General features: G+C 39.6%; 1 protein-coding gene across 1 annotated transcript; it reads right to left on the bottom strand.

Annotated features, from left to right (window-relative positions):
* Positions 1–5,348: 5,348 nt before the first annotated feature.
* LOC137986517 (syntenin-1-like) lies at positions 5,349–12,018 on the bottom strand. Its single transcript, XM_068833548.1, has 8 exons — positions 11,838–12,018; positions 11,491–11,532; positions 9,919–10,041; positions 9,366–9,727; positions 8,360–8,467; positions 8,049–8,112; positions 6,962–7,053; positions 5,349–6,023 (listed from the first exon to the last, which is right to left on the bottom strand). Exons 1-8 carry the CDS (start codon positions 11,892–11,894, stop codon positions 5,969–5,971), a joined length of 903 nt encoding a protein of 300 aa, XP_068689649.1. The 5' UTR covers positions 11,895–12,018; the 3' UTR covers positions 5,349–5,968.
* Between the last annotated feature and the right edge of the window lie 482 nt (positions 12,019–12,500).

Genomic DNA, 12,500 nt, shown 5'->3' with positions numbered 1-12,500 from the left:
TTTCTTGTGGCTGTCCGGCTCTGAAACACTGTCCGATAAAATAAGCTTGAATGAGTGCCAAGGCGCCTATTAACCCAACAGCCAATGCTGCAACGAATATTGGGATTGTCCCAGCCATTTGTGGACATCAATATAGTTCTGGAGCAAATCTTTCTGGTGAGAGCTTTTCTTAAAGTTAAACGTTTTTACTCTTTTTCTCGTTGCTAGCTTGTATTTAACAAAGCACCATTCATAATTAATCAGGTTTACTTGCGCAAATTGTCTTTCACAAACCCACAAGTAAGGGAGCGGCCGCGAAGCTGGTTGCCGATTTTTCGGTAAAGCCCCTTTACTGATTGGCCAAAAACTCTCGGCTTTTGATTGGCATCCTGTCAGATTATGAATCCTGGCCATCCAAAATGTCATTAAAGGTGAATTATAGAAGCAAAAAGAATTCCGTCATGAAGGGTTCTTGAACCATCGCCGCAGTTTCTTTCTCGAAGCTTATTCCCTTTTTTATTCCTACCTCCAATGTTAGTTATAGCATAATTGTATCTATAATTTGCCCAATTTTCCCCTGGGAAAACGGATTTCCTGCTTGAACAGGGTATTTGACAAAATTTCATGGAGTAGAATATTAGCTTTTTTTCGTCAAAAACACAAGGCGAACGCTCCATCTTTGGCTTGTAAGGGTCCATTGACACCCAAATGCTCGATTATTGTTCAAATTTTATTTGTCAGCTGATAACGAATGCGCCCTTTTTGGTAACTTAGGCGTAAGGCAAACGTCAAATCTTAGTCGAACTTAATTCGTGGAACCTATTAATTTTGAAATAAGCTCATGAATGGTGCGACGTTTGCCGCAATTAAGTTCGATTCAAATTAATTGGTTCGACTCCAGCAATCGACTTGCTAAGTCGGATAATGCGATAGTGGTTTGGCGTTTCAGCAAACGCCGTCCTAAACACGCACTGAGAACAATTCAAAAAACTTGCAAGCTACAAAATAATTCATTCAAATGTGATGGACTTCCAAACGTCACAAAAACGCCGACTCTCCCATCTGCCAAACGCTATCCACCCCCCTGACGAGCATGCGCTGTACAAACACAATTTCGCGACCGGGAATGACGAGCTCTCGAGAATCATTGCGGATGGTCTTTCATATACTGGGGTCGAACCAATTAATTTGAGTCGAACTTAATTGCGGCAAACGTCGCACCATTTAATTTATGCGCCTTTTTCAAAATTAATAGGTTCGACGAATTAAGTTCGACTAAGATTGGACGTTTGCCCTAGGCCTTAGATTCGCTGGCTTGGCAGCTAAAAGACTTCTGAAAAATAATTTTATTTCAGTTTTAAATTTCAGAGGCATCCGCGAATGTCAGAATTTCTCTATTTGCATGAACATTTCCTATAACTTGTTTACTCAGAATTGACGCATGTTAAACATTTTAACAGGTGGCAATGATTTCACCGTCAAAAAATGACATCCTCGGCTCAGTATACCTGTCTAAAATGTTGTGACGTTCGAGTAAGGCACCTTCCAAATTGATCAACATTCGGTTGGCTCTAAAGTTGTAGCGCCATGAACCCACTTACTATATTGTACAGTCTTTCGATCCATTTCCTCTGCGAAAACGGGGAGAATTTCCGAAGTTGTAAACAATATGTAAAATGGAATTAAAGCTTTGGCATTTTGACAAGACTGGGCAATGGAACTGAACGATGCTTGAATGCCTAAATTATGGCAGCTGAAGCTAGTATTCTCGAAATTATTAATGTGTTATTGCATGACGATTCCTATACAAATTTCCACGACGTTTCAACTATAATGTTCTTCATTAGTTGGTGCGTAATAGGTCAAATGACTTTAATTTGAGCCAAACACGAACTCACGTAACCGTTGGTTGACTGTGCCCTAATTTTACATTAGCTTTGAATATAAAAAATTCAACATTTCTCATATTTTTCAGATCCTGAAATGTTTAAAAGTCGATAAAAGAAGCAACTTCAAAATTTCAAGCACGGTATTAAAACGAAAATTAACATGATCTTATAAACTCAAGTCGACGTTTCAGTGACTAGCTATTTAATCATATAGATTACAGCCTTGTTTTCTTCTAATACTACATATCCTGCCTTTATACAACCGTACTCTAGTGCTGTTATGAATTCTTAAAAGAGCACTGGAAGAAAGTAAGAGGTAAAGTTTTTAGCGTCCACATTTTTCGCCATGGAAAGTGGATACATCGCTATCAAATTGTGGCATGCATGACGAATTAATCAGTATTTGTCCATCTCTGATAAAAGCCTCTAATAAGCCTCACTGCTCTGAATCCAACAGTTCTTTTGATGACAGTTCAATGGTACATGTTTTCATCAGGATAGTACCTCACAACATAGTAGCCTCCAGGGACTCGGTAAAGGTGTTCACTCTTCGAGATGGGGCCTCTGGACAAGCAAAATCTTCTGAAAAGCCAAACTTCGAAAAAAGTAAAGGCGGCTAATGTTCCTATGAAAAACATCTCGCAGAAAACCATGGTTTAGCAAACGGTTTCTCAGTTGTCAGGCCAGTACTCCAAACAGGTGGAAAATAAAGCTCTCTTTGACTCTTAAGCTTTTAAGAATCCACGCTCCGCGTGTGATGCTCTCGAGAGAACGTGTCAGTTATTTGTAATAGGTAAGATTTTACTTTGGTACAGTCAGGCAGTTAGTCGAACCTATTACTACTTGAAATGCATGTTGGGTCAAGGTGTCATGCCATCGGTGTTGGGTAAGCGTTAAGACAATATGCCACCTGAAAGTTAATGGCAAACTGTCCAATGCATGCATTTTCATTAGATACAAAGAATTTTGATCTGAAGCGCCGAGCTTAAAAATCTTGACTTCCATTGTTTCATATCTTCATATGCGATTGTAGGTGGTGTTCTTATTGATAATCCAGTCGTGACGTGAACAAAAATCCCGCTATGGAAGTGTTTAGCTAGGTAGGCCTCGACTTCAGTTTTTGTAAAGGGCGAGCTTAAACAGGAAATAGAAAAGCGTCTTAGTTCTCTTTGTTCATTGCGTATTTCGTGTGGAGCTTTCTTGCCAATTTGGGAAAAAAGGCGACCTTTCGAATAGAAAGTAAACACCACCTCCTGTTGACTTCCCGTACAAATACTTATGCTTGAAACGGCCAAAGCGCTTTTCCGTAAATCTTCAGTCACAATTAACGAAGGGAACTCATGGGTGTGACAATTTTGAAACCCACCGGTTTATAGTCCAAAGTAATAATTGCTCTATCCTTCACCTGATTTCTCTTTTTCTTTATCTTTGAATGAAAATGTAGAGTTTACTGTTGAAACCAAAAGCAGATTATATTTAGGCCAGTGACCGGCTAAGGACGACACAGATGCTACTGAAGAATTCTTTCATCATATAAAAAGCCAGCTATTTTCGCGAAGGAAGTCCACGGGAGGACCGCCCGTCGAAACTAAATACTGGAGCTGTTGGTTTTCGTGTTTTTCCCACCATCTCAAGGTCTCTTTGGATGGTACATGTTCTTCACTGACAGTTAACTTTGTGAAATAATCGCAACTTCATTGGATGCTTTCCAATATGAACTTAAACGCATAGCTCTGCAAACTGTTTCATTTGAATTGTAGCGTTGTGCGGAGTTAGTGTTCAATGCAATATTTGTGCCGAGAATAGTTCAGGTGAAATAAAATAAGTTTTCCCCTGCAGTCTGTTATTTAAGGGGGATTCTACTGGCATTTTCCCCAAAAGCTCCAAACTGCTCTGGTTCAGAAGGAATACACTTGGCTCGACAAAATCTCCTAACAAGGTAACCGTCCAATAAGGTGAATGCAACTAAAGAACCAATGAAAAAGAACTCGATTAAAACCATGTCTGGGGTTAAGAGTTGTTCTCCGAAAGCTTAAGTGAGCTTGACTGTCAGAAGGTTTCGTCTATTTAAGTTTGCCTCTGGTGCAGGGAACGCTAGCATGCATATTTTCTTGTCATGGTCAACCCACAAGTGTGCAACAGACCTAAAAGGGCTCTTAGAAGAACAATGAACCACCAGAAAATAATTGCATACAGGATTACCAGATGACGCAACCAAAATATATATTTTTGGAAGAGGTTTAATATCATGCTTAATTAGGTACTAAACTGACTCACCTATTATAGGTTGAGCAGTGTCATACCGCCACGTTTCAAAATTCCGATCTTACTTTTTTGTTTCAGGGAAACTATATCCAGTATGTATCACCATAGTGCAGATTCAACGCGGAGGGTTCACGTATCATCATAATTAGTCAATGATATGCATGCACATTGCATAAAACTATATGGTTATGGCAAAACACCAAAAACGGAAGCTTACAATATATTCCATCGATTAAAATTATTCAGGCCTTTGACAATGCATTAAGAACCGTTAAGCCTGGTTCTCATATGCCGCCGATGTATCTGCGACGTAGCCGCCGGTATCACCTGGGATACTTCTCAGACGAATGAGAACATGCGCCGCCGGCAACTGGAGCCATCGCAGAGCTTTACCGCCGGCATGCTTGCGAAGTTGAACTCAAGTCAACTTCGCAGGCATGATGGTGGTAAAGACTGAGATTGCCAATATTGCCGGCGACTTCTGTTCTCATATCGGAACAGTATCCCAGGCAGTGCCGGCGGCAATATCGTAGGTGCATCGGCGGCATATGAGAACCAGGCTTTAGTTTTAAATAGCGTAACTGGAACTATTTTTCAGGTTATCGTGGTCATGCGTAAGCCTCCCCACGAAGGGCTTCTTGGGGCTTCGTTACACGCTCCTCCCCCACAAACACGTGGGAGAGAAGCCTTTAAGAGCGCGGAAGGGCTTTAAGGTGCTGTTGCACTGTGAAAATTTTCGTGCAACTTGTCTCGCAGGGATAGCGCAGTGGTGAGAGCACTCGGCGTCATGTCTCTGCACCGATAGGTTTTTCTCCGGGTACAGTGTACTCCGGTTTTCCCCTCTCCTCAAAAAACCAAGATTTGCCTTGATTTCCATTAATTGTTAATTTCAGTTGACAGTGTCTTCAATTAGATCTAGAGCTCCAGCGCAAGAACGACTAGACACTTGAATAAAGTTCCTTTCCTTTCCTTTCGCAACGCCATTACGAGACAAAATGCACGAATCATTGCCTAATGTAACATACTTTGCAACGGCCAAAAAAACGTTGCGAGATCAGTTGCAGAAACCGTTCGCGGAAAGTAAAATTTAGTTCTACGTTCCGTAACGGTTGCAACGAATTTTTTAAGTATCGTAATATCTGTCCAAAGAAAAGTTTATTACTGGTATTCTGATTAATGCACCAGAAACGAGTTCACATGACAAAATACCAAAAGTACACAATATACCACGTCTTTATTCTAAATTAAAATTCAGTACCTACTTATATAATAAAGGCCATTTTAAACATGGATCAAAGTAAGTGATAATGCTAATGAATAGTCTGTTGAAAAAGCATTTACATTACAAACATTTTACTTGCAGTTAAATGTTGGTAACAGGGAAAAATGGAACCTTGTCTACCAAAAAATAAAAGCGTCGGACTTTGAGGAGAGACTGTTTCAACATAATTATGTTATTTTACTAATTAAACACAAAGCCTAGTTGTAATCATTGAAAGAAATTCTTTCCCCTCGCTTTATTCAGAAAACTGTTCAGTGCTCGTTATTTTTTGTTGATGTCTTCTGTCAAAATACAACTAAAAGGTACTACCTTATCCAATGGCTTCACTTCCGAAGAACTTTGCTAAACCATAATTATAACTATAGCTTATATAAAACTATTTCAGGAAAAAAAAAAGACCCGCTACCGGCCTATGCAATACATGTAATTTAAGTTGACGTCTATCAAGAGCTAATTACATCACAGTTTATCTTTTTGTTTTTCATCCAATTAACTAGTTACAGATGTGCTTTGTTTAAAAGAAAAAAAAAATGGAGGGACTCTTCAAGGCTCTTTACAAGTCTGGAATGCTGTGGTCCATGCTCTTTTTGACAAGTCCTTCTCCCATGCTACAAAAGAAATCAGTATTGTTATACAGCTGAAGTTTTTCCCCCAGCAGCGCGCTCTCTCATTGGTTACTTTGAGGTCACATGACATCTAACAATAAAAATGCGTCCCGCGGGCTACAGTGCAAAATCTATGACGTCAGAGGGTGCACTGTTACCCGCGAATGTTGACCGACGACCGCCGTTGCTGTTTGCCGTTGCACGTTTTTCTTTTTGTGCTATAAAAATTATAACAAATCACTTAATGACTGGTCCCTCAGGAAACAGTTCATTTTGTTTCCCTTGAATCTCAATGTTTCCCTCCGGGAAAGCAAACATTGAGATTCTAATTAGTTTTGTTTTCCCTCGAGTCCTGATGTTTCCCTCGACTTTGTCTCGGGAAACATGAGGACTCTCGGGAAAACAAGACTAACTGTTTCCCTCGGGACCATACATTAAGTGTATAATATTGAGACTGATAAAACCATTCGCAGTTTGAGTTTGAGTTGATTTGAATGCACCAGTGCTAGTTTGAAACCTTACATACAGGTTTGTTGTTAGCAATGCTGTCAGCTCTGAAGCCAGTATCAACGAAAAATGACTGGTGACCTTTACCCCAACACCTCCCCCCTTTCCCCAGGGCTGACAAACAGAAGGGGGTAGGGTCGTAGCTCTTGTTGAACACCATATTTCATTGGCTGTATAGAGTCGTACTTCATGTTGTTTTCTGTGCTAAATCCATTGTTATCTTTGTCCGTTCTATTGTTCTTTTGGCCAATCCTGAAGCCCGTTCATGAGGTACGACACGACCCCCAAAAAGGCTTAGACAAACATTCAGGTACTGTCCCCCCTCTGACTCAGTATCTTGCCTAATGCAAAACCTCCATTTACAGGTCTAAGATGAAGTCACAGAGAACAGAACTTGCTCCAACACAACGACAACTAAAATAAGCTTCACTCACCATTTCATCATGTGCTCATAAATGAATGTGGGGAGGATTGTCAAAGTAATTGTCTGTCCAGCTTTGTCGAGGATTGCTTTGATGTCATTGTCCTGCGTACACAAAAAGAGAAAACAGCCTGTCAAATCTCTTATAGACAAGATCCTGGAGATTACCAACCCTCTTAAGGGATTACACCCTAATGCACATGTTTAACACAAAGACTCAAAAAGGACTCTACACAATTAATGTTATTTCATACAAATGACTCAACTCCCCATTCTAGCTATTTAAAATACTGAAAGAAATGTATATTTGTACCGGCATCAGAGAGGTCATGGGTTCGCATCCTGTTAAAGCCGTCTAAAAAGTGACAATAATTATTTTCCTTAAATTGTCCAGTCAAGTGGATCACTTCTACCTTTCGCGTATAAACCACACTTTAATTATACATTTCTTTAATTCATCAGTCCTTGCAAAGGAACATGTGAGCCCAGCAAAATGACCTGCTCCCAACTGTGTGGCTTCATACATGTACATGTAGCTCAGTTGGTAGATAAGAGCATTACACCAGCATTTCAGAGGTCATGGGTTCAAATCTGTTAAGGCTGCCTGAAATTTTCAGGTGTCTAAAAAGAGACAATAATCACTTAAATTGCCCAGCTAAGCACTAGGATTACTTGTATCTTTCGATTTAAAATACTGAGGGGGTGCTAGCCGTAAATCCAACTATGTAAGTTCTATTTAATTACATGTATGACATCTTTGTCATAAAAAGACAAAAGGGAGCTTAAGCACATGCGTTTTTGAGAGGTGGACGGCAACTGAAAGTGAGCTGTTTTCCCTTTTAACTTGTCTTCATGCAACCACATTTACAATACCAAGCATCTTTTCTCCATTAGAGATGATTAGTATAAAAATGTGGGAGACACCACTGTCCTGGCACGCAAAATGTTCTCTTCCAGTTGCAGTCTGCATCTCAAAAACTTGTGTGCTTAAGCTCCCTATTATGTTCAAGTTCCCGCTCAAGCCAATTCAATTACCATCCATGTAGCTAAAAGAGGTTAATCCAGTTGAGGACATTTTCCTTGAAACCCTCGTTTCTCACCTTAAGCCCAACAACATTTTGTCCATTAACCTCAGTGAGGTTGTGTTCAGTTAGAAGACCATTCCTGTGTGAGATAAAATTTATCCAAATTAATTTACATTAACTTTCCTGGACTTTCGATCCTTGAGGTAAATATTTTACCACAATTACCCCTTTAGGTTTAACCAATTCATACCTAAAGCAACCCCCAACTGGCGAGTAAAATCGTCTGGTGTGAGATACATGTACAGTGTACCAGTATATGTAGAGTAAAATCTATACATTTCACTGTCAGGTAGGGAAGCTTAGTGTTAAAATGCAACCATACAAACCTTGCTGCAGATGTGTCTTTTGCAATCTGGTTAATCTTTCCATTCTTAAAGACAAATCCTACATGGCCAGAACTGTCCTTTTGCAGGACAATGGTTCTTTCAAATGGTCTGAAAAAACAGAAAGCCAAATTCTCAAATTGATCCCTTGTTTTCACCCAGTATCCTTTCCTTTAAATTACAAAAAATTAATAAAGCCCCATGAAAACTCCCAACTGCTTGTGAAAACAATGTGGAAGTGACAATGTTATGTTGCAGGGTGGTACAGGGCTCGAAATTAATGAAAAAAGCCAGTCGCAATTTTGTGACAAGATACGAAAATTTAGTCGCAATATTCGCAAATTTTAGTCTTGAAATCATCGCGCAGCGTTGTGGTGTCAGAGGTTTCACAAAACAATATACGAGCCTGCAATACTTGTGTAAATAAACTGCTGAAAATGGCGAATAATCCAAGGAATGGAAATGGGCACGTAACATCGCAGCTAAATTACGCTACAATAATACACTATCCTCCGACTGAAAGAAAACTCATGGTCAGAAACAAAATGAATTTGTCATTTCTTTATTTATTTTAGCAAAAGTGGCAGCAAAGTGGCAACTGCTCACCATTTTGTTTCGAAAGAGCAAAGGTGAAAAAAAGTTGCAAACTAGTGCCTTCTCCAGATATTTTAGTCACAAAGGGAAAATTACGTCGGAAATGCACAACTGTACTGGTCGCAATTTCAAGCCCTGTGGTATCTATAATTATGTACTGTATGCTTGCATTACTTCATGTTACTTCATGTTGCAGTCTTCATTGTTACATCATAAGTTTTTATACCTTGCATTAATGAAAGTACACAGTAAATGAAACACACGCCAACCAAGTTGACAATATCAGCTGGTGGGAGGTAGAAGATGCGGCTCAGACATGTACTTTGACCACTTGAAAACTCGAGATTTCAAATGATCCCTCTGACATATTTACACACAGAAAAACAAAACCAACGTTATTTTTCTAACTTCCAACCTGTCTCTGACAGCAAACACCACTCTCTGAGCTGACGCATTCTTCAAAATCTTCATGACTTTGTCGCTGCTGTAGCCAGCTAAAGTCTCACCATCAATCTGAAGAATTTGGTCACCAAACCTCAATCCACCAAGTGCTGCGGGCGAATCTACATGCACATACTGCACAAAGACACCCTTGTTAATGGCACGAACACGCAGACCAACTTTTCCTTTACCATCCTTGCAAAGCACCACTTCGCGGACACCTTGCTTGATCTCAGCACGACGGACTCCAAAGTTATTGTCGCCTGTCACTGGAGCAACCATTCCACTTGTCTGAGGTACAACAGCCCTTTGAGCGATGGGGACTACTGCAGTAGTCTAAAAAAAACAAACAATAATTTCTGTTTACCAAGGTACCTTGCATACCACTTCTACATGTAGGCTGGGTTGTAAGGATTTGTGAGCCATAAGAGTTGGATACTAAATTAAACGCAGAGACTTCTGGATGTCTCATGCACCCAGCCCACATTAATAGTGATACAGGCATTTTATTACGATCCATAACTTACATAACCAGGCACATGCTGCCTGACGGCATCCTCTGAGACACTCATTCCCATGTAATCAACAAGTGACGGGTACAAACTACTACTGACACTCGGAGCAACTGCAGGTGGAGCCCCAGGCTGTGGCTTGAATAAACAACAATAAGAAGTCAAAGATATAGTAATGTGTTATTTTATCTCTGAAGATCAAAATGTTTTGAATTCTTAAAAATAGACTTCTGTACCCTGAGGGATTGTTCTAGAAAATGAACCGCCACTATTCCTTAGTTCAAGAAGACAAAAATTATAAATAAATAATAATACAGTATAATAGACCAATTAGGCTGACTCAATGAGTGTTTTAACCATTTCAAATCCTTTGGGAACAAAATGTTTAATTCCGCATATTTCCATATCATTGAAATGTGAATGCTACATTATCATCCAAATGCAATACACAAAGAATCTTTTTGCCGAGAGATGTGAATTGGGTACAACATTGAGTTAGCCAAACAGTGATACTCCTGTTTCTAAACAATTCTTTTGAAATTTAAATTTTGCTAACCACAGAACAAAAGAACCTTTGTTTCAACAGCCAACAGATCCCTGGTTGGCACATTAATTAATGACAATAGTCGACGTAAAGGTGAATATTGCCATTGGTCTATTGGCCACCTCCAGAAGCACATGACCTTAAAGTATAGAACTTGCAACTCTTTTCCTTGGAACAAGGGTAGGGATTTTAGGACACCCATTTTATGCCCAAATATGGAAAAAAAGAAGATTGCAGCAGCATGCGCAGGAAAATGCGAGAGCTACGTCACACATCCAAATAAGGACAATTTTAAACTCAAACCCCAGCACTGAATGTGTGGTTCCAGAAAATATCCATACCCAAAATGAATACCATATACACTCACAATAGCGTCAACTTACAGTACTTTCTTGGATTTTTGAAAGGAAACTTCTTTCAATTGAACAGAGAAAAGGTCAGTTGCCGGGACATTAAAGTGTTAAATAAGCTCAGTTGTTACATGTAGTTTGAACATTTCAACGAGTCTGTGAATACGTCTCAAATTTCCACGGCCGTTTTTAGGAGAATGAAATTTTTATTACAGCTCTAAGTCGATCAAAATAAATTAATTAAGGCTCTTTTTTTGGATTTGGAATTTCCAAGGGATATGGGGGACCAAGTGGAAAAATAATGGAAATTCCAGGGGGTGGGGGGAGTAACGTGAAGCCCTCTGCAACGGAAAATCCAGTGAGGACGGGGGTCAAACTGGAAAAAACCCTCCGTGGGAGGGGGGGGTATGGATATTTTCTGGAACCACACGCTTCAAGGTCATGAGTTTCTACATGTACATGTATACACAATCGAAACAAACTGTGTATCTTTTCAACACAAAAATGGATGTCGTTAATAGCTTGTTCATGAACTACCAACAACAACGGACGAATTATATATACCACACGGTGAAAATCGACTGTTTCAAGTCTTGATAAATTATCAACCACTTTACATGTAATTCAGACGAAGATTTCAGACCATCTGATTTCAAAATCCATCTTTACTTTATCATTCATCCATTCACTTACTGCATAGCCAAGAGCTGGCTGTTGTGCACTGGCTTGCCTGGCCTACAGGGGAAACAATGACTGGTTACTGTTAAACATCTAAGTAATGTGTGCACAACCCTGGAAAATCTTTATACACCAAGTGTGTTAAGCACATACGAGTCTAAAAGGGGAAAAATTTTGACTTAAACATTGCGGCTTATAAATCACAAAAGCAAGATTAAATGCCAAAAAGAGACCTTCGTCTAGGTATAAGCTTAACCTCAATGGAGACGAGAATAATATTATTATTATAATTATTAAAGCAGCACGTACTTGCTGGCAGCTGGGAAAATATGTGAAGACAACAACAGCAGAAATAAAAATACCTGCGCTTGGGCCATTTGATCGACTTTCATATCTTCCAGGGAAGGATACAAAGACATGCTGAAGTATTTCTAAACAAATACCCACAAATTTGAAAATAGAAAAGACTATTCCTTAGTGGCTACGAACGAGGAACTGAAATGGTTGCTTGCAAAATTCGTGATGTCGTTTTCTCCGTTTGGAACAGTGACGTCACCTTAAATCACATGATTTCAGGCATTCAGTACGTAACCTTACGTAGTCTCCTCAAAAAGGAAAGTATCGTAACAATGGAAAATTATCGATTAGTATCGTCATAGCCGAAGTTAGTACGACACGCCGACGACTTTTGGCGGGAAGGATTATTTGCAGTTTTTGAATGGAAATGGCTGTGCCTGTCGGAAATGGCCGCTATTGTAAACTTTTCTCAGGAGCTTCACAGCCAAAGCGATTGCTCATTGATGACATCAGTGAGCCTGGATTTCTGACAGAAGAGTATATTCAAGGTAACTTCGAGGATCTAGTTTGTACCTGACACGGAGTTTTGTTGGGTTCTGCAATTGTAACTTATTATGTACATTTCTCACATATTGCCCATTTCTTGTGAGCTATCAGTCACGAGTATAAAATATTGAATTAACGAACTGGAATTAAAAGGCAAAAATACATTCTTCGCAGGTGGAAAA

Source organism: Montipora foliosa, unplaced genomic scaffold, assembly GCF_036669935.1.
Source record: "Montipora foliosa isolate CH-2021 unplaced genomic scaffold, ASM3666993v2 scaffold_22, whole genome shotgun sequence".
Classification (NCBI taxonomy): domain Eukaryota; kingdom Metazoa; phylum Cnidaria; class Anthozoa; order Scleractinia; family Acroporidae; genus Montipora; species Montipora foliosa.
Note: the sequence above shows the minus strand (reverse complement) of the source record. Positions and strands in the feature narration are given on the sequence as shown.

Bases quoted from the DNA above. Each gene is read 5' to 3' on its own strand.
- LOC137986517 (XM_068833548.1), bottom strand. From the start codon at position 11,894: ATGTCTTTGTATCCTTCCCTGGAAGATATGAAAGTCGATCAAATGGCC. The intron at 8,468-9,365 runs GTTGGAAGTTAG...CTGTTTTTTCAG, and splicing joins GTGTTTGCTGTCAGAGACAG to ACCATTTGAAAGAACCATTG. The intron at 7,054-8,048 runs GTGAGAAACGAG...TTGTGTACGCAG, and splicing joins AAAATGTTGTTGGGCTTAAG to GACAATGACATCAAAGCAAT.